The sequence below is a fragment of the Podarcis muralis genome, chromosome 1, assembly GCF_964188315.1.
Source record: "Podarcis muralis chromosome 1, rPodMur119.hap1.1, whole genome shotgun sequence".
Taxonomy (NCBI): domain Eukaryota; kingdom Metazoa; phylum Chordata; class Lepidosauria; order Squamata; family Lacertidae; genus Podarcis; species Podarcis muralis.
Genome location: NC_135655.1, coordinates 116,538,284 through 116,559,980, shown reverse-complemented (window position 1 = coordinate 116,559,980; position 21,697 = coordinate 116,538,284). Strand labels below are relative to the sequence as shown.

Below are 21,697 nucleotides of genomic sequence, written 5' to 3'. Positions count from 1 at the left end.
ACTCAGAAGCAGTTCCCATCAAATTCAAGTACTTTTTCTCCCAGGTAATCAGGATTAGGAGGGTGGTGGCCTCCGTCCCTCTTTATGTACATATGCTGAATTTTACTAAACCTACTACTGCTGGACTTTCTGCAGTAGAAAAAAAGTGACATTTGGTTCTCACACCCAGGAAGAACCTTTAAGGTGGGCTATAAGGACAACAGACGAACAAAAGCACCTAAATGCATAAAATAACGTGTCGAAAAAATGTCAGCACCCTGAGTGCATATGTACGCAGGCGGTGTGCCAAAAAAAGGTGCCAAATAAATTTATAAACGTTAGCGCGATTTTTCGTGAAGGAGAGAGATTCTTGGCCATTTACACAGGCTACCCAAGCCGTTGTTCTCTGGGCGGCTGGCTAATCCCAGATCACGAACACTTCACCTTCAGAAGCGCGCACACTGGTGCGCTTTTACGCACACGGCAAGAGCGCATTTGGAACCTTCCTTCCCTCTGCGCGCATAGTGAGTGTAGCGCGCCGTGGAACTTCGTGCCTGCCTTTTATCCGTTACCAACACTGCCCAGAAGAGGATCAGCCGCTCCGCCTCGCCGCCGCACTGCCTGGATCCTAACGCGGGAAGCCGCCAGGAGCCTGTCCCGGACTCCCTAAATGTCTGTGGCGCCAGAGAGCGGCGGGGAGGGGCCGAGTCTAGGCGAGCCTGGAGGAGCGTGCTGAGTGATTCATGGCTGCGGCGGAGGCCAGGCTGCCCCCGGCTCCTGTCTTCTTCTGGCTGAGGGGGGCTAGCAGCAGGGGCACCGCCAAGCCCCACAGAATGGGCTCGCCTCTCCACCCACACAACAATTCAAGGATGCTCCAGGTCACTTGGTGCGCAACAAGTACCGTGGCGGCAGCGACGGAAAACTGAGTAAGTCTCCCCAAAATAAAGCCCTTTGATGTGTTTTAGACACCAGCAAAGTGGGAAACGGGGTCCTGCTAGGAAGAAGGCCGTTTTCTTAACGGAATAAACCTGCATCGGGTCTAGCATACAGTTTTGGGTAAGGGTAGGAAGAAATAAAATGGACCACCCTCAGCGTGGATCTTAGGGATAGTGGGGCGTCACTCCAGAGTCTCCTGTAGGCTGGTATCCCGTACCCACTTACCTGGGGGGAAAGCCCACTGATGTAAACGGGACTTTTGAGCAGACACGTGTAGGCTTGCGCTACTAGTGAATATGTAGGTGTCGGAAGTGGAGGGGGGGGGAATAATATCGAAGGCCGAACAAACTCCGGTGCAAACAATAATTTATTTAAATAATCTCTTCATAGTGTAAAAGTAACATCGAGAGATTTTGTTTTGTTTTTGTAATAAATAACCAAGAAAATACCTTTTTATGTTTTAAAGGTTTTAACGACGAACTGGGAAAAAATCAGTAGCTTATTCTTTTTGACAGCGAAGAGAAAAGGTATCAAACAGAATAATTAAAGGATATGGAAACTGCTCAGAGAGAAACAGGATGACGTTATGGCATTAACAGATCTTGGTTTACAAACATAAACAAATACAGGCTGTCCAATGCAACTCTTCACCCCTCTCTATTTATTTTTTTACACCAAGAAGCCAAGGAGGGGAGAAATCAGCACAAAACAGCGTTATTACAAACATATTTTTTCCTCGTGAAAAAAAAGTCCTGCAAACATTAAAAAAAGATAATTTAAACACAGCTGGGTTCTTTTTAATTTTAAATATCTACATATAAAAATTATTTAATCTTTTTTCCCCCAACATCAAAATGAGGTCATCTGGAAAGGCACCTATAAAAAGTTTACAAAAATAATAATAAAAATTAAATAAGAAATTCTGCACTGGCGATTGGATGCGAAATGGGAGAAGAGTGAATTTCCCCCTCCCGCATTTGAAGAATAGAAGGTAGGTAAAAAAAAAGAGAAGGGGATATATCAAAGAATAGATGGAGCGGATGGGAGGGAAATAACCTTAAAATCTGTAGAGACTTTTTGAGCGAGTTTGTGAGCACAGCTTTACCCGGATTCCATGGTGGTCAATGGGAATGTTGCCAGCGACTTCAAAGACACCTACTGGATTAGGGGTGTTCTGATTTGAAGTGTGTGCGGGAGGATAACCACAGGCCCTGATTCGGTCCCAACTTCAGGGAAGGCTCTCATCTCCCAGCTGGGTATGTAAGAAGTACCACCTGGGAAGGACCAGCGTCGGAGTAACTCCGGAGTGGGTAGCAGCGGGGCGGGCGGGTAGGGAGCACCTCGGTTCTCCAACGAAGCACCCGGGTATGTACCTCTCTATCCCTTGGGGACAGGAGCGCGGAGCGAACAGGGCTCCCCCTCCTCCTCCTCCAACTCCGCTTGGGGGAGCTGGGTTGCGCGCGGCAAACGCGCGGGCGGAACGCGCCGTCGGGTTAGAAAATCGTCCCTGCGCTGACAGCAGCGCCGTGGTGGTGGTGGTGGTGGAGGTGCGGGTGGTGTTGGTGAGGCTGCGCTTGCTGCAGGATCGGGGAGGCGGCTTGCAAGTGGGAAGCAGCGGCGCTTGACGCCTGGTGGTACCACGAGTAGTTGCCCAGGAAAGCAGCCGTCGCGCCCGGCGCGCCGGGGCTGGATCCACCGCTGCTCCCGCCGCCTCCGCCCCCGCTGCTCATCCGCTGCGGGTGCGGCGCGAAGTCCCAGGCTAGCGTGGTGGACGCCGGAGACGCCGCCGAGCAAGGCGGGGAGCTGCTGCCGCCCGGGTGCTGGTCGGCGGGTATCTCGCCGCTTTTCCACATCTTCTTGAACTTGGAACGGCGGTTCTGGAACCAGATCTTCACCTGGACAAAGGGAGGAGGAGCAGGAAGAGAGACGAGAGTGAGAGAGAGGCCCCTCTCACCAAATTTTTGCGGTCACCACAGAGCAATATTTCAAGCTCCCCGTCAACAATCCCCTTCAAGTTTCCCCAAAACACCCACCCACCCACCCTTGTTTAATTTAACTGGAGGAGCCCTTCTCCCAAAGCAGACCCCTCACAGAGAGAAGAAAAGGAGACCGCTGTCTCCAAAAAGCAGGCTGGTGGATTCCCCCTGTCGCAGGCTGCTAGGAAAACGAGCAAATCAACCGACTGTTTCGGCGTGAGGTTCGGTTTGGCAACGTGGGAGGGAGAGAGCGGTTTTTAAATAACAGGGTAAACAGTTTTACTGGGTTTTGCTGAGTTTTCAGGCTGCGCGTGTGAGAAGAGGGCCACTTGTGCTGTGTTGGTCTTTGTAACCACAGATGTTGTCGTGTGTGTGTGTGTGTGTGTGTGTGTGTGTGTCCCTCCTGATGTGTGCGTTTAGAGGTAGGGATTTCTGATATCAGTCATTCTCAGAAGTCGCCCCCCCCCCAAGTATGTTAGATGCCTTTTAAAATGGCATTCTTTTGTTTCCCCTAGTTTCATTCCCGCCTGGTCTCCTTGACCAATACCAGATATTGTGTCTTCCTTTCTTAAATGTGCACTAACAGCCTTTGAGAAAGGGAGGCTCGGTGTGCTCTTAGCACTGCGTTGCTCATCCAGATCGAGAGGAGGTTTAAATAACGCTGAATAACTTTGCTTACTGAAAGATGCCAGATAAAGAGGGGGGCGGGGTGACTTTTCTTCCACGTGTACAATGAAACAGGATACTTCGTGAAATGAGTGTGTTGGAGACAGAGAGGCTAACAGCTAAACCCAGAAGCAAAGAGGCGCACTTAATCAATGCGCACCTAAACTCTGTGCTGCGAATAGATAACAAAAAGGAGGATCTGGCCTATGATCCCGTTCAAGTCACATTAACTCTTCCACTGGAAACAAAGACATGCTTAAATCTTCCCCCACTGCGATCGACGGGGCTTAAAAAAGTTTAACTGTGTCAAGATCCCAGAAACAGAATTATTTCGCGTGTTGTAGCTTCTGTCGCGCCGCCCATGCGTGGTCTGTCTGAGCAAGGCTGCCCGGCTACAGGTGGTCTATATTGTACAGGCCACCCGCTTTTCTGCGTTCACGAAGGGCAAACAATAAGATGGTGGGCACCTCTGCATGGATGAACCTCCTCTGAAAAAAACACCTTCCGGACTGCCGCTGGCAAAAAAGGCTGGAATGGTTGCTATGCAATAAACTAGCCAACGTGGGGGGGACGGGACCCGACGTGAAGCCTTCTCGCGTCGGAGTGCAAGCCGCTTCTGAGCCTTCTTTCCTTACCTGAGTTTGGGTGAGGCCTAGGGATGCTGCCAGCTCGGCTCTCTCGGGCAGGGCCAGATACTGGGTCTTCTGGAAGCGCCGCTGCAGAGCCGCCAGCTGGAAGCTGGAGTAGATCGTCCTGGGCTTCCGAACTTTCTTGGGTTTGCCGTTCACTATCCGGATCTCGGGCTCGCCTTCTTCTTTCTCGGCTGCGAGGGAAGGGGAAGCACCGTGAATAACGAGGCACCCCCAGCGGCATCACCCACCACAGCCACATGCCAACCTCTCCTGGGTAGCTTTGCCTGCCACAAGTAGCTATGTTCAGCATGGCTCCCCGCAATCCTCTAACCTTGGAGAGAGCAGGCGCGTAACGGAGAGAGAGAAAGAGCGCTCCTACCGCCAGGATACCTTCTAACCCAACCAGTTATATTATTATTATTATTATTATTATTATTATTATTATTATTATTATTATTATTATTTACCAACCACGTGCTGCTCCTCTTCTGCGTGTGCCCGGCGGAAAAGTCAGCGCAGGGCGCCACACTTTCCCAAGCAAATTTCCCACCGCCCCCTCAACCCTCCTGGAGGGAGCTGGTTCTTACCAGGATCGTTGCTGACCGGGGACGTCCTTGCCCCGTAGGTTGCATAGGAGCTGTAAGAGGCCGAGTACCCCAGGTCGTAGCTGCCGGCTTTGGTGGAGTAAGGCACCGCGCTGATCCCGCTCGGGTGGTACTGGTAGGAGCCCATCTGCGCGTACGGGGACCCGCTGCCCGCGTTGCTCCCGGCGCTTCCTCCTCCTCCTCCTCCGTGGTGCTGTTGCTGGTTGGTGTAGTAGCTGCTGTCCGTGGCGGTGGACACAGGCAACGTGGGAGACTCCTGGGGTTTGTGTAAGCTGTGGTGGTGTTGTTGTTGTTGCTGCTGCTGCTGGTGATGGTAACTGCTGGAGGTAATCTGGTTGGAATGCATATCTGAGGCGAGGCTGTCAAAGACCCCCGTCATCCTGATCCTCTCTCCCCGCCCCTTGCTCCCTCCCTCCCTCGCTCCGAGGATGCAGGAGGGCAAACCAACAGCGGGGAGGGGGACCGAGAGAGAGAGAGAGAGAGAGAGAGAGAGAGAGAGAGAGAGAGAGAGAGAGAGAGGAAAAAGCAGGTCTCCTCTTTGGCAACAGGGCGCGCGTGGAAAAGTTACAACGCGCCTCTCTTTCTTTCTTTCTTTCTTTCTTTCTTTCTTTCTTTCTTTCTTTCTTTCTTTCTCTCTCTCTCTCTCTCTCTCTCTCTCTCTCTCTCTCTCTCTTCCTCACACACCCGGGGGTTCGCCTTCTTGAAGCAGACTGGAAACCCCAAGCCCAAGAAAAGAGATCACTGCTGAGGATCCCTTTGCACCCGAGGAGGCGGGCAGGAGGCCGCCGTTGCCATCGCCTCTCCAAAGCGCCAGGGCGCGTTTGCGCGCACAAGACTTTCCCCCCGTGCGCGCTGCAAGCAACAGCAGCAGCAGCAGCAACGCCTCCGCTTCTGCAGCTGCTTTAGGATTGTCTGCGTCTGCTGGGCACCGTCAGGCGGGCATTTAACACCGGTCACGTGAGGGCGGGCGACGTCACCTAGCAACAGCCAACCAGAGGTTCCGGTCGCGTTGTAGTGCGCGCTCGCTCTCTTTCTCTCTCCCCCACGCCCTGCTTCTCCTCTTGGCTTCCCGGGGCGGTGGAGGCGCCTTGCAGGTGACACACACAGAGAAGAGAGGGTGGGAGGAGGAGGAGGAGGAGGAGGAGGAGGAAAATCCCCCCCCCAAATAGTGTCTCAGGTTTGGAGTGCTGGTCTGGTGGAGTTAGAGTTGGAAGGAAAATAGTTTTTGCAGTGGTTTAGTCTTCTCACTCTAAATCATAGCTGTCAACTTTTCCCTTTTCTTGCGAGGAATCCTATTCGGAATAAGGGAATTTCCCTTAAAAAAAGGGAAACGTTGACAGCTGTGCTGTAAATGGGAATCTTCGAAACGTGTGCTGTGATGAAGACGCGGAACGGTCAGGCTAGATTCTTGCTTGGTGATTCTTGTTCTACCTCAAGATTATTATTGTTATTTATTAAGTTTGTATACCGTCCTTCACCCGGAAACCCCAGGGCTGTTCACAACACAAAAATAAAAAAACGAGGACAGAAAAATACATAATAAAACAAAAACAGGAATGGAAACAAAGATCAGATTTATTATTATTTGTATACCGCCCTTCACAGGAAGATCCCAGGGCGATTCACAACACAAAAGGAGGACACCAAGAATACACAAGAATACAAGAACAGAAACCAAGAAAATCAGAATTCTTCCTCCTTCTCCTCCTGTTCTTCTTCGTTGTTAAAGTTGTCTACCGCCTTTAGCCCGAAGATTCCAGGGCGGCTCACAACAGAAACATGTCAAATGATCAAGGTGTCTCCCTTTGCTAGGTAAAAAAGACCAGTCTGATCTAGTTGGATTCAGGTCACACAGCGGGATGCCACGCAAGGGTTTACTTGGAATCTGTAGGAAGGCCTCGCTGTGTTCAGGGGGGGCTTTTCTCCCTTGTAAGTGTGCTTACTAGGCTGCATAAATGTTTGCTAAAACCATATCTGAAGCCACGTTGTCCGACGAGCGTAACCGTCGTATCATAAGACGAAATATACCGGCCTGTTCGTCCTCCTGCGCGCTTTCTTTCAATAAGTAGGATGACTTCAAAGGCCAAGAAGAAAGCACCTCTTATAGGCTTTTAAACTTTAGCTGCGAAAAGAGGGTTGACGTTAGGGGGTGGGGGAGACGAAGGTGGAGGACAACTTCACAGCTCTTAGGAAAGGATTGGTCTTTTATGCTTACAGCTTTTGCATCTATGAAATGAGGAGATTCTAAAACCCGTGGCAAATACGCCCCACTTCCCATTTACTTTCGCTATCTGCCTTCGTCACTCAATAATGCACAAAGTACCATTGCAGGAGTTTGTGTGTGTGTTTTGTTGCGCGAGGAAATAAAATCTATAAAGACTGGCTGTTTTGCGCTTGAATAAGGTAGGGGGAGTTAAACGAAAGGCCCGATGTTACAGGTAAATGGTGCGATTTAAACTGGGGAATCCATCCTTTGAGACGTCCAGTGGAAAACAAAGTAAGAATGTTTTTCAAAGTGAAAAACAAAACAAATCCGTACACACGGAGTGGAGCGAAAACTCCTGGCTCCAAATCCTCGAGCAATTCTGGACTTTATAAGCTTTGCAGAGCCGTTCTTAGGCAGGGAAATAACGTTTGAAATAACAACAGCCACTAAGTTCACCTCCTGATCGTCTAACACAAGATTTATAAAGACACAACACATAATCATGATATATAGTTGTAGACAGCATTTTAAAAGAAAATTAAAACACTGCTGGCTATCCCATATTTTGAGAGATTTAATTCAAGGGCAGCCTCCATTATTAAAAAAAACAAACAAAAAGCCCGCGGCGACTGATAAGATTCCTGCCACCCCCTAGGAAGAAGGATGTTGTACTGGAGAGGCGACAGGAGGTTGTTTATGACCTTGCCTTTTAGCGCCACCTAGCGTGGAAACCGTGCGCCCGCGAGGCCAGGTAGGAGACGGCGTAATCGCACCTGGGCGCCAGTCTCTTCAGTCAGCCCGCCGAGCAAAATAGTAATTAAAAGCCGCAACCCTGTGCTGGCGTGCATCGTCTGAAATCCTCAGAAGAAAGAAACAGACCTGTGCGGTTTGAATCGACTTGTTGCAACAGCAGCTGAGCGGAAAGGCAGCTCATATTCTGAGAAACATGATGAAAATAAAAACGAAAAACCCGCCTCTCTCTGTTTTTTTCCTCTTCTCCCCATCCCACGGGCAATTAAAGTGAGGAGAGGCTGGGAGACAAGAGTTAAGCCCTCCAGGGACCAGTTTGTCCTTAGCCTCAATTGGCACCAAAATCACTGGCTGCTCATCATCATCATCGATTAGATTTATACTTCAGCTTCACTCAATGTAGCTTTTTCAATCCACCTGCAGACCCCCATCCCACCCTGTCCGTTTATACAATACTTCATTTGTGTGTCAGAAGAGGTAAGTGGTCAGTTTGGCACAGGACAAGCAACTTTTCTTTTTTAAAAATCCTGTTACTGTAGATACAACAAACACATTGGGACCTTCAGATCCCTCAAAGAATGTGTATTTTTTTTTTTTAGAATAATGTACTTTCTTGGGCTCCATGATCACTGCAGATGGTGACAGCAGTCACGAAATTAAAAGACGCCTGCTTCTTGGGAGGAAAGCAATGACAAACCTAGAAAGCAGAGACATCACCTTGCCAACAAAGGCCCATATAGTTAAAGCCATGGTTTTCCCAGTAGTGATGTATGGAAGTGAGAGCTGGACCCTAAAGAAGGCTGATCGCCGAAGCATTGATGCTTTTGAATTAAGGTGCTGGAGGAGACTCTTGAGAGTCCCATGGACTGCAAGAAGATAAAACCTCTCCATTCTGAAGGAAATCAGCCCACTGGAAGGACAGATCGTGAAGCTGAGGCTCCAATACTTTGGCCACCTCATGAGAAGAGAAGACTCACCTGGAAAAGACCCTGATGTTGGGAAAGATGGAGGGCACAAGGAGAAGGGGACGACAGAGGATGAGATGGTTGGACAGTGTTCTCGAAGCTACCAGCATGAGTTTGACCAAACTGCGGGAGGCAGTGGAAACAGGAGTGCCTGGTTTGCTCTGGTCCATGGGGTCATGAAGAGTCGGACACGACTAAACGACTAAACAACAACACATGCTTGAAAGAAAAGGGTATCCCATTGAGGAGGTTGAAAGGGGTGAAACAAGATAGGAAGCTCACTGTATGGACAGGTCTAACCCATGATTTCATTTCAACACTCTGATCTGTGCGTGTGTGAAGCCACTCTTTATAATAAACATGTCTGTGAAAGGTTTGACATGTTGGTGTGTGTAACTTGAGGGAGGCCTCTCAGAAACCATATCTCTCTATCTTTCATTTAAAAAAAATAATCAATTGAACCTGAAAAACAGCTTCTTGACAAGTGTTGCTTTTCCTCATAGTGTGTTCCATACTCTGGCTATCTTGAAATACTTGTAATCAAATTGATGCCAGAGGATAAAATCAGTTACAGTTCTACACTGTCCAGAGTGGACATTGGGTCAAATGAGGAAGTTTCAGTAAAACGAGCTTTCGTTTTCTTTTAGCAAGGAGACTTTCTCCTCCCTCTGGCACAAATCCAGCTTTTAGAGATTCTGGAGTAGATGGCTCCAGAAACATGTTATCAAATGTCTCCTGTGTTGTTACAGTGAACCCACAAGGGCTAACTTACTTCTGAACACCCTGAGAAGCAGGAGACCATAAATGAGTTAGCCAAGATGATTTAACAACTCTAGCCACAGTATATACACTTAGACGAGAGGGCCAAAATGATGTCTGTTGTTGCATGGTGCCTCATCCAGTTCCTCAGAAGAACGCAGCGTGTGTGTCAGATTATTATTCACATGGAAAGAATTCTTCTTGGTTTTTTGGGGGTGGGTGGGAAAGGGGAGAAGAGATCCAGCTTAAGGTTCTCGACCAATTGTAACACCTTTGTGGTTGTAGAGCCAGGAGTGTCTCAGTAATAACTCTGAGCATTTTTAAGGCACTCCTTAAGAGTCTAAAGTACTTCCTAAGGCTCAGCTTTCCTTACAACCCTGTAATGTAGGCCAGTTATTAGGATAATGCAAATGGGTACTGTGGCGATCACCCAGGGTCCCCGGACGTTTCACCATCTATTGATCCCTGGGCCACCACTTTATTTCTCGCTGCCACCACCCAGGCCCTACCTGGTACAATACTGAGTCCAGTCAGGGTTAAACTGGAACATAAACTTCTGTTTATTTATTGCAGTTTAACAAGTGTGTGGTTTCATAAACAGTCTCAGTCAATAACAAAACGGGGTGCCTATCCAGACCTATAACTTCCGCTACCTGCTCTCACTCACTAAACCACCTCTCAGATATTTACTTGTCTTCCTAGCCCCTAACTGTTCCTGACTCAGCTTATTTCGCTACACTAACTCAACCTACCCCCAAACTCTATCTCTATCCCAATCCACTCCCACTCCAACCACCCACCCAACGAACTCCTCCCTTCGCCCTTCCCAGAGCTGGTTTTATAGTCCCTCTGACTCCACCCCCCTGGGTTCTGATTGGGTAACCTGTTTAACTATTTCACCTCCAGCACTCTCATATGTTAACGTCACAGGTACAGTGGTACCTCAGGTTAAGTACTTAATTCGTTCCGGAGGTCCGTTCTTAACCTGAAACTGTTCTTAACCTGAAGCACCACTTTAGCTAATGGGGCCTCCTGCTGCCGCCGCGCCACCAGAGCCTGATTTCTGTTCTCATCCTGAAGCAAAGTTCTTAACCTGAAGCACTGTTTCTGGGTTAGTGGAGTCTGTAACCTGAAGCGTATGTAACCCGAGGTACCACTGTACTTGTGTTTAAGGCAGAGTGGCTACCTATGAGCTCATGTCAGAGACAAAGCTTGAATAACCAAGTTTCATGAAGCCCTTTCCTGTAGGGCTGTTGCCCATAGGACTGTAGCCTGAGCTGCTCTGCTGCACTGCTACACTGGGCCAAAGTACGGCAAGGGCAGAGTTTTCCATGTTCATCATATGGATCTGTTTGTCAGATTCCCCCTCACAGCAGCCTATGTTCAAGACAGGCTTTGCTTACCTACCTTGGCCTCACCTGAACCTTTTCTTCCCCATCACCCCTGTTCTGTTTTGATCTTCCCTCCTCCTCCTCTCCACCAGCCTGCCTTTCATTTCCCCTGCAATTGTTTGGCATTGCATATAGCCTATTTGCACAGAGATCCAGTTACTTAAATTGCTGTGGGGTTAATTGCAACATGGTAAAGAACAAAAAAAATGCACCTTGAAGAGTAATAAATGGACAAACACTTTTTTTTCTTTTTTGGGGGGAAAATCATTTTTATTTGATTTTACAAATGTAAATTTATAACAATACTGAATACATAGACATATATAGAGATTTCTCAGAATCTCATCCCCTCCATGGGTCCTATTGTCAACATTTTCAACCGCATATTATTTCATAATCTATACAGTGGTACCTTGGGTTAAGTACTTAATTCGTTCCAAAGGTCCGTACTTAACCTGAAACTGTTCTTAACCTGAAGCACCACTTTAGCGAATGGGGCCTCCTGCTGCTGCCGCACCGCTGGAGCACGATTTCTGTTCTCATCCTGAAGCAAAGTTCTTCACCAGAGGTAATATTTCTGGGTTAGTGGAGTCTGTAACCTGAAGCATCTGTAACCTGAGGTACCACTGTATTTTGTATCTGTACATATTATCCATACTGTTTCTTACATTACAAGTGAAATTAAAACCCTGCTGATGTTTTCATCTGTTTACAGTGATCTCCTAAATAAATTATAATTCCCCCCCCATTCTTTCTTGAAGTTTTTATCTTCTTGGTTCCTGAGCTTTTCGGTCAGTTTTGCCCTTTTGCCATCATCTAACAGCTTGGTTTGCCATTCCTCTCTGGTAGACAGTCTTTCTTCTTTCCATTTCTGGGCTAGTAGCATCTGTGCTGCTGTTGTCGCATACATAAGAAATCTTTTCTGCTCCTTTGGGATGTCGGTACCTACAATTCCTAATAAAAAGCTTCCGGTTTCCCCACCCCCCCCAAAAAAAAGTTATTTTAAACATTTTCCCCAGTTCCTTATATATCATTTGCCAGAAAGCTTTTATTGACTTACACAACCACCACATATGATAAAAGGTACCTTTGCCACTTTTCATTCCACTTGGTTTAGCTTTGTTTTTTAAGCATCTCAAAAAGAACATGGATATCTACAAAACCAGGTCAAACATATGCTGGAAATGAAAAGAAAAAGAAGGTACTTTTTATCATATGTGGTGGGAATGTAGAGAAATTTTTAAAAAATGGGAAAAAAATGTTTCAAATGACATTTGTAAAAAAAAACAGAAGCATTTTTGTTGGGGATCGTAGGACAAGACCTGCCAAGAAAAACAAAGAATATATTTATGTATGCCACAACAGTGGCAAGAGTCTTGATTGCACAAGGATGGAAGAATGAGAAAATCCCAACGAAAGAACAATGGCAAGAAAAATTGATGAACTATGCAGAGCTGGCTAAATTGACATACAAACTGCGGGACAAGGACAACTGTGACTTTAAGGAAGAATGGGAGCTTTTTACAAATTATCTAAAAAGACAACAAAATGAACTGGACTCCTTGGCAGGTTTTGAATAAACACCCACAAATTTATTAGGTGAACATATGATAGGCAAAATAAAGATATGTACAATTTTATAACATGCAGAGAACGATATGTGTAAAGAAATCAGAGAGGGGAGCTAAGGGAAGTCTTTGGTGGGAGGGAGAGGGAGGGATTGGGGGGGAAAGGGGAAAATATTGTAATTGTTTAAATGGACTGATAATTTGGTATGTTGAAATTGTTTAATAATTTTTTTTTTAAAAAAGAACGTGGATTTGGCATCCCATGGTGATGTATGGAAGGACACACATATAGCTAGTCTATTTCTTTTCAGTCTGGATGCATTCTTGGGCGAGTGGGGAACTTAAAAAGAAGAAGAACAGAAAACCAAACACGTAGGAAAGGACTCTTAAGCAACCTGAAATTGCCTGCTGATGACATTCTTCAGATATGCTAGGTAACAGAGGAATGATGAAAATCATATTGAGAGATGAAGCCATCTAACCCTTTACTGTGCTGGAGGAGACTCTTGAGAGTCCCATGGACTGCAAGAAGATCAAACCTATCCATTCTGAAGGAAATCAGCCCTGAGTGCTCACTGGAAGGACAGATCCTGAAGCTGAGGCTCCAATACTTTGGCCACCTCATGAGAAGAGAAGACTCCCTGGAAAAGACCCTGATGTTGGGAAAGATGGAGGGCACAAGGAGAAGGGGACGACAGAGGACGAGATGGTTGGACAGTGTTCTCAAAGCTACCAGCATGAGTTTGACCAAGCTGCGGGAGGCAGTGGAAGACAGAAGTGCCTGGCGTGCTCTGGTCCATGGGGTCACGAAGAGTCGGACATGACTAAACGACTAAACAACAACAAATTCTTTACTGAGGGGAAATCCACGAGAGCCTTGCTTTTGCAAGTTATTCTATTGCTGCAGTCACTGTGGCCACATTCATACACACACACACTGTACAGCAGGTATGGGAAAATGTTCTTAGGCCAAGGGCCACATTGTCCCAGTGGAAAGCTGTCAGGGGCCGCATTCCAAAAGTGGGTGGGCCCAGACCCTAGTGCAGGCAGGGCCAGAAATGCACAGAATCACACTTAACACTTGCTTGGCACTTACCCAGTGTATAGCATGGATTCAAGACATCATACGAGTAGGGATATCTGCTGGAAGAACAAGAGGAAGAAAAGTTTCTGAGACAAGCTTGTGACAAGCAATGCTAGCCAAGCATAACTGCTGTCCTAGCATCAGTAGGGTCACTTGCCACTCATTTTCAAGCAGATTTTTCTGCTGGTCAGTTCTGACTAAGAGGCTGTGGTGTAACAGAGGTAAGGTAAAGGTAAAGGGACCCCTGACCATTAGGTCCAGTCGTGGCCGACTCTGGGGTTGCGGCGCTCATCTCGCTTTATTGGCCGAGGGAGCCAGCGTACAGCTTCCGGGTCATGTGGCCAGCATGACTAAGCCACTTCTGGCGAACCAGAGCAGCGCACGAAAACGGCATTTACCTTCCCACCGGTGTGGTACCTATTTATCTACTTGCACTTTGACATGCTTTCGAACTGCTAGGTGGGCTGGGACTGAACAACGGGAGCTCACCCCGTTGCGGGATTTGAACCACCGACCTTCTGATCGTCTGGTCCTAGGCTCTGTGGTTTAACCCACAGTGCCACCCGCGTCTGGTGTAACAGAAGCCTATGATTATTGCAGGGCCATTGCTGGGCTTTAGAAATGCAGCGTGTTGCTTGCATTTTCTTTTAAAGTCAAATAAGCATAAGGCATGGTGGAAAAGTCATGCCAATTTCCCTTGTGCCAGCTCAGCATTTATTTATTTTTTTGCTTGAATCTAGTGTTGATTAGACATAGGCTTATGATTTCTCGGTTGTTTGTGCCCTAGTGTTAGTTCAAAAATATTTAGAGGGATTGCTCAGGCACCCCCCAAAAATGAGGAGACAATATTCACTTCCATCTGTCCAGAGATTTTAAGTGTTTTCAGTTTGAATGCAGAAAATCAGCTCTGCACTCAAAACTGCACTTCGGATGTTGCAAAGTATATGCTGGATGTACATCACCAAGAACTAAGGGTGGATCTACACACAGGAGAAGAACACTATAAATAAGTCATAAATTAAATCGTTATAAAGAAAGGGAAAAAACTCTTTGTAAAATCGCATAGAAAAGTTTTGTGCTCTACAGCTCCAGGTGGTGTTGCATGTTAAACAACGCATTTAAAACATTGTTTTTTTTACGAATGTAGCCGAGTCCTAAAAGTTAAATGTCACCATCAAACTCTTGGCTTGATATTTGCTGCAGGCCACATTTCATAGTCTTAAAAACTGGGATTCATGCCTGGAAAGTTGAATTATAATTGATTCAAAACCACTTGACTCTGCTTAGAGTTGATGAGTAACCACATGGTTAATTTAAGTAATATCAAATATATGTGTGTGTTTTATTTTTTAAATAAGGGTTAGCCTGGATCATTCAGCTAGCCTGATTTCAGGATTGTTATTTTTTGGCGTTGATATAGCTATAAACAGAATTAGTTTGTAAGAGAGCTGTGGACACTCCTGATTGACTGTGCTCACCACTAAGAGAACAGTCAGCATTCATTAAAGGCAGCATTGAGAAGGCTGATCCCAAGTTGTTTACAAGCCAGCTGCTTATGAGTCACCAAAGTGCTTCGAAATCATCCTACAGCATCATTCTACAGCACATGATTCTTGCTTTCCCTTCTGTTGTTGACTTGGGCTTCTGAAGTGAATGGAGTGGTAGTAAAATAAAGGCACGTTTAAGGGTTTGTTCACATTTCCGTATGTGGTTGTCAAAGAGCGAGCCGGCAGTAAATCACAGTGTTCAAAGTTGGAGTTAACTCTTCATTAGCAAAAACACAATCTTCACAGTGTCAGGCCTAAATGAGCACAGCAGCTCATCTCCGATAGGCCTTACCCCATGAATCAGTTGCTGAGGCTGAAAATCCCTGCCTCTCCATAGCCATCTGAGTCTCCTCCTCTCCAGGGCTTTCCCCAAGCAATCAGAGACTGTGTCTGCATGCGGCCTGCTGTTGCTCCACCCATTTCATGTCTTTTCTGGTTCTGGGAGATGGAGGTGAAGGGGAGCTTGTCACAGGGGGAGACACCTGTGACTTCACCAGCCAGACTCATCTCTGCCTCTTGGCTTTCCTCCTCCCACTTTCCCGTTTCATCTTCTGCTTCTGATTCCAGACTTCTCTCTACCACAGACTCCCCCTGCTCACTAAGTCCTGTTACCTCTTCAACTTCTGACACCTCCTCTTCTGAGTCTTCTCCCTTTGACCACTCATCGTCACGCCACCACCAATCCCTGGGGTCTGATGCTTCTTCCCTTTGGGGGTTCCCCAGCTGGTTCCTCCCAGCATTCCTCTGCGTCCAGCCAGTTCATGACAGCGGTTGAACTAGTCTGGGTCAACAATCCATTAGCAGAACTTCAACAGAGAAATTGGTGAGGGCTGCTTTGGTTTTTAGCCGGTTATCAAGGCAAAATGAGTCGCCACACGGTGACCAGGCCCTGTATCCTGTTGTTGTGTGGTCCGTGGGCTTGCAATAATGCTAAGTGCTATTTGCACAGAGAGGGCCTAATGGTATATTCTGGGTTTCTTCTATGGGCAAATGGTTGCATTTTTTTAAAAATAGTTCTTATGCATGGTCCCATTTCCTTCCAAATATGGATTATGTATTGCAGAAAATTCCTGTAGCTGAAACCCGCTTCCTGCAGCAGTTTACTCCAAAATACCAATTCACACTTTAGTGAGTTAAAAAAATGGTTAGGAAGACTCTACAAGGGGGGTCCTGCAACAAAATACTGCAGTGTATCCTCACCTCTTAACAGGAATGCTCTTATCAGGTTTGTGCCAATCCTTCATATACCCCTTCAGGATACTCCATTTTGTTCTCCCCTATCCTTCCTCTTTTTCTTTCCAGCTGACAGCCAGCATACCACGTTTATTGTGCATGCTCTGTCCTTGGTGGTCTGTTTTTGGATTATTACTTCTTGCCCCCGGTTCCCTGAACACTTCCTGTGGTCCTTTTGCAAACCACACCTGAGTAAACTTATATACTCTTATATGCACTGTTAGGACGTGGGTGGTGCCAGGGACGTAGGAAGGGGGGGCGGGGGTGGGCGGTCTAACCTGGGTGCCCTCACAGAGAGGGGGTGACATTCGGCGCGCTGCCCACCCACGACTCCCAAGCTTACCCTGAGCCGTCGGGATAAGGAGGGGAACTGCATCGCTTTGCCAGCGGCCTTCCCCCTTTCCCCCTTTGTTTTGACAGCTTGGGTGAGGCTCGGGAGTCGTGGGTGGGTGGTGTGCCGAATGTCCGCCACGGGCGTCTCGCTCTGGCGCCGGCTGCAGGGTGTGCGCGCCACTCTGAGCACCCAAGCATCTATCCCATGCCTGGGAGGGCAACCTCCGAGCCATGCCCCCTTGGGAGTGTGCCATGCCCCCTCAGGAGCGTGCCCACCCGCCCTGGGCAGCGCAGGCATATGCTCTGCCTCTGGGTGGTGCTGTGGTCTAAACCACGGAGCCTCTTGGTCTTGCTGATCAGAAGGTCTGCAGTTTGAATCCCTGCAACAGAGTGAGTTCCTGTTGCTCTGTCCCAGCTCCTGCCAACCTAGCAGTTCGAAAGCACACCAGTGCAAGTAGATAAATAGGTACTGCTATAGTGGGAAGGTAAATGGCGTTTCCGTGCGCTCTGGTTTCCATCACGGTATCCCGTTACACCAGAAGCGGTTAAGTCCTGCTGGCCACATGACCAGGAAAGCTGACTGTGGACAAACGCCAGCTCCCTCGGCCTGAAAGCGAGATGAGCGCTGCACCCCATAGTCACCTTTGACTGGACTTAACCATCAAGGGGTCCTTTACCTTCACCTTTACCTAATAGAGCAGGGTAATCTAGATTTGTTATCAGCTCCTTACTTAGGGCAGGCTATTGAGTCAGTACGATTGAAGAGGCTTGTACCTCTGCTTTTAAAGTAATGGATGGTGCAAGGGCAATAAATATTGTTACAAAAGGCGGGTGCCACCCCCACTCTCTGCCGAGCAGTAAGATTCCAAGGGGTTCCAGGTACTCACCCAGGACCTGTGGTCCTTTGGAGAATTTAGACATGGTGGAGATTGTCATAGCTTTATGGTTTATCCATCAAGGACTCAGCTACATTAGTAAAAAAAAACCCAACATTTTGAATTCATTATAAACATGCAACACCAGATGGCGCCAGAGAGCAAACAAATTTTCTATGTGATTTTTACATAATGTTTTCCCCCCTTTCTTTTCTGACTTATTTATAGTTGGTCCTCCCCCTCCCCCCCATGCATAGATCCACCCCTATTTACACCTTCAGTCTGCATGGGGGGAACCCAGAGCTTACAGCATGGTCACTTTAGGAGGGGCTCTTTCTCCACAGTAGTGCAACCCTGTAGCCCAAGCCATCTCTCCCGGCCAGCCTTCCCAAGATGGAACCCAATCTTTCTTCTTCCCTTCTTCTATCCAGCAATCCTTGCTCAAAACTCTCTTTTCTTGTCACCTCACCCCCAGTTACCTTGGCAACCTTTCCAACCCCCAGTCTCTGTTCACACCTCAGGGCAAGGGGGGAGGACAGTTCTCGTGCATTGCCAATGACCCTCAGTGGTCCTTTATTGTTTCTTAATGGCCCAGCTTGGCCAGGTCATTTTTGCATAGGCTAGCCCAGGAGGTGCTATTGCCATTGGGACAAAATCCACCACTGATGCTGTGCCCAGCAGGACGGTATTGACAACAACAACAACAACAACAACAACAACAACAACAACAACAACAACAACAACAACACTTGCCACCACTCATCTGACTGGTTTGTCCCAGCCACTCTGGGCGGCTTCCAACAAAATATAGTAAAAGCGCAAAATAACATCACACTAAAAACTTCCCTGAACATGGCTGCCTTCAGTTGTCTTCTAAAAATCAAGTACAGTGGTGCCTTGCAAGACGAAATTAATTCGTTCCGCGAGTTTTGTCGTCTTGCGATTCTTTTCGTCTTGCGAAGCACGGTGTCAGGAAAGTTTTGGAAAAGCTTCAAAAATCGCCAAAGTCTTTAAAAACCTCAAAAAAGGCTACCACACCGCGTTCTATGAGTTGCTCCTCGAAGTCAAGTCACAACTGTATTAACGGTGTTAAGAAAAAGGAAACAAACTTGCAAGACGTTTCCATCTTGCGAAGCAAGCCCATAGGGAAAATCGTCTTGCGAAGCAGCTCAAAAAACAAAAAACCCTTTCGTCTAGTGAGTTTTTTGTCTTGCGAGGCATTCGTCTTGCGAGGTACCACTGTAGTTGTTTATTTCCTTGACATCTGATGGGAAGGTGTTCCATAGGGCGGGCGCCACTACCGAGAAGGCCCTCTGCCTAGTTCCCTGTAACCTCACTCCTTGCAGTGAGGGAACCATCAGAAGGCCCTCGGAGCTGGACCTCAGTGTCCGGGCAGAACGATGGGGGTGGAGACACTCCTTCAGGTATACAGGGCTGAGGCCATTTTAGGGCTTTAAATCCAATGCTTTGAATTGTGCTTGGAAACATACTGGGAGCCCATGAAGATCCTTTAGGACCAGTGCTAAACAGCTGCAGACACTTCAAGAAGATGATAGCCAGTTTGACAATCAAAGACACAGGTTTTTGACTCTCTCCTGAGTGGAGGTGATGTCACTGGGCTGCTTGTGAATCTGACAAGAGAACAGTAGACTGACAGTTTTGGGGTCGCACACAGTTAGGAAAAGAGGCTGTGTTTTAGACTCTGGAAGCTCACAGTATTTTGGAGGCTGGCTGTTGGACTCTAGAAATCTGATGAGGCGCGGTCAACTTTGGGACATCTGGGGAGTTAAGCTGCAGCTCCACTGTGCTCACCTGCCTATAGGTATGAGTCAAATCAAGTATCACAAAAGTGCCAAAGACTCTTGTGATCTCATTCCAACAAAACAGATCCTTGGTACAAACCGCACTCCCAATGCTTGATCCTGTTTTGCACGCTAGCTAAAAATTTTTGAATTTAAAAAAGTCGGTGGTGGAACTCCTCTCAGTGGCCGCCTGCTGGCAGCTGCCCTTGCTTCCCCTTTTTGTTTTTGCTCTGAAGAAGAGCCCTGCAGAACTCAAAAGCTTGCACGCTACCTGGTGATTTTTGAGCGGCTCCCCTGTCTCTGTGTGGAGGTAATCCAATCAACCACTGGGGGTCGCTATTGGCTCATGCTAGTACATCTGCTATGGCATTTATTCAGCAGGACAAAGCTTCTCCCATGCGCCCTGGGCAGCATTCACTTAGTTTTATTGCGCTGTGGGGCAGGTGCGGCTATGCTCTTACAAAGAACGAACTCTGTCCAGTTTGCATTTAAATTCACTTGGGATTGCAGCTGGTGGAAGGGGTATCGAATGAAGGTGGGTATTTGCTTGGCTCCCATGCTAGGCAATTGGGGGTATTTGTTTATTCATATGCATATGGGCTTCTGAATGGAGAAGATCCTTGCGAAGGAACCAATTCAGTGCAAGGAGAACTTCTTGCTTCTTCAGGACTTTGTTTCATTGTATTGCTTATAATATATTCCCTCTTATCCCTAAGGTTAAGGGACGTGGGTGGCACTGTGGGTAAAACCACAGAGCCTAGAACTTGCCGATCAGAAGGTCGGTGGTTCGAATCCCCGCAACGGGGTGAGCTCTCATTGCTCAGTCCCTGCTCCTGCCAACCTAGCAGTTCGAAAGCACGTCAAAGTGCAAGTAGATAAATAGGTACCGCTCCGGCGGGAAGGTAAACGGCGTTTCCGTGTGCTGCTCTGGCTCGCCAGAAGCGGCCTAGTCATGCTGACCACATGACCCGGAAGCTGTACGCCGGCTCCCTTGGCCAGTAAAGCGAGATGAGCGCCGCAACCCCAGAGTCAGCCACGACTGGACCTAATGGTCAGGGGTCCCTTTACCTAAGGTTCTGGTCAGTTTATCATAGCTTACTGGGGCAGCCCAGTAAGATGTGTGGGATATAAGTAGTAAAATTATCATTATGGAACGCAATGTCCCTATTTTCATCGAAGAAATGTTGGAGGGCATGCCATCCAGGTTGCAGCTGTATACTGGAATACAGAAGAAGTCAAATCAGCATTGTGCAAATGCAGTACAAAATACTCAAACAGCAGAATTCAATTGATATGAATTATCATAATGGCTTAGGTGTGCAAGCAAAGGTGTGTTTGCACAATTCAAAGTGTTGGTGCTGACCTTTAAAGCCCCAAACGGCCTCGGCCCAGTATATCTGAAGGAGCATCTCCACCCCCATTGTTCTGCCCGGACGCTGAGGTCCAGTCCCGAGGACCTTCTGGCGGTTCCCTCACTGCGAGATGCAAAGCTACGGGGAACCAGGCAGAGGGCCTTCTCGGTAGTGGCACCCGCCCTGTGGAACGCCCTCCCACCAGATGTCAAAGAGATAAACAACTACCTGACATTTAGAAGACATCTGAAGGCAGTCCTGTTCAGGGAAGTTTTTAATGTGTGACATTTTGATGTATTTTTAAGCTTTGTTGGAAGCTGCCCAGAGTGGCTGGGGAAATAATAATAATAATAATAATAATAATAATAATAATAATAATATCAACATCATCATCATCATCATCATCATCATCATCATCATTATCCTGATCTTGTGAGTTATCCTCTGTGGCATTTACATGTCAGGTAAAGTTTTTAAACTAAGTTGAGAGGAGAGATTACGTTTGGAGAAACTTTCGAGGTGTTTTTTTTTTTAAATGGAGCTATCAGAGAATCCTCAGTGAAAAGATGACGAGTGTCAGACACTTTTTCTAGAAAAAATATATTGCCTTTCCCTATGAAGTTCCTCCTGCAGTGAACAGAGTATTGTGTGGGTTCTATTCTAAATTGCGCACTTGGTTCAAATATAACAATGATGAGAGTCCTTTATAAATGGAGATCAGGCACCAAAATCCTGTGCAAGATGGGGTTGGACTAAATGACCCTTAGGGTCCCTTCCCACTTCTACAATTCTATGATTTTATGTGGCAATGCAGGAAGGCCAGGAAGTTTTGAAAACCATCCATACAAGAAGAATTAATTGCCGTGTACAACCCTGCCGTTTGCATTTTGCAAGTTACCAAAGTGTTTGAAATGTCCTTCGTACCTCCGTGTATTTTATAGTTTTGCTTTTGGACCTTGATCTTTTTTTGAACTCTGATCCTCTGCCCTGAAGAAACAGAAGCTTTAATTGGCTTTAACATTTACTGAGGCTTCTTAA

General features: G+C 47.2%; 1 protein-coding gene and 1 long non-coding RNA gene across 2 annotated transcripts; one reads left to right on the top strand and one right to left on the bottom strand.

Moving 5' to 3' along the window:
* Positions 1-337: 337 nt before the first annotated feature.
* Positions 338-1,700, top strand: LOC114606986 (uncharacterized). The gene is made up of 2 exons (XR_003709031.2): positions 338-905; positions 1,382-1,700. It is a non-coding gene; the product is annotated as an uncharacterized LOC114606986 (long non-coding RNA).
* On the bottom strand, positions 1,265-5,451 carry DLX2 (distal-less homeobox 2). Its single transcript, XM_028749634.2, has 3 exons — positions 4,777-5,451; positions 4,193-4,380; positions 1,265-2,810 (listed from the first exon to the last, which is right to left on the bottom strand). Exons 1-3 carry the CDS (start codon positions 5,171-5,173, stop codon positions 2,409-2,411), a joined length of 987 nt encoding a protein of 328 aa, XP_028605467.2. The 5' UTR covers positions 5,174-5,451; the 3' UTR covers positions 1,265-2,408.
* Between the last annotated feature and the right edge of the window lie 16,246 nt (positions 5,452-21,697).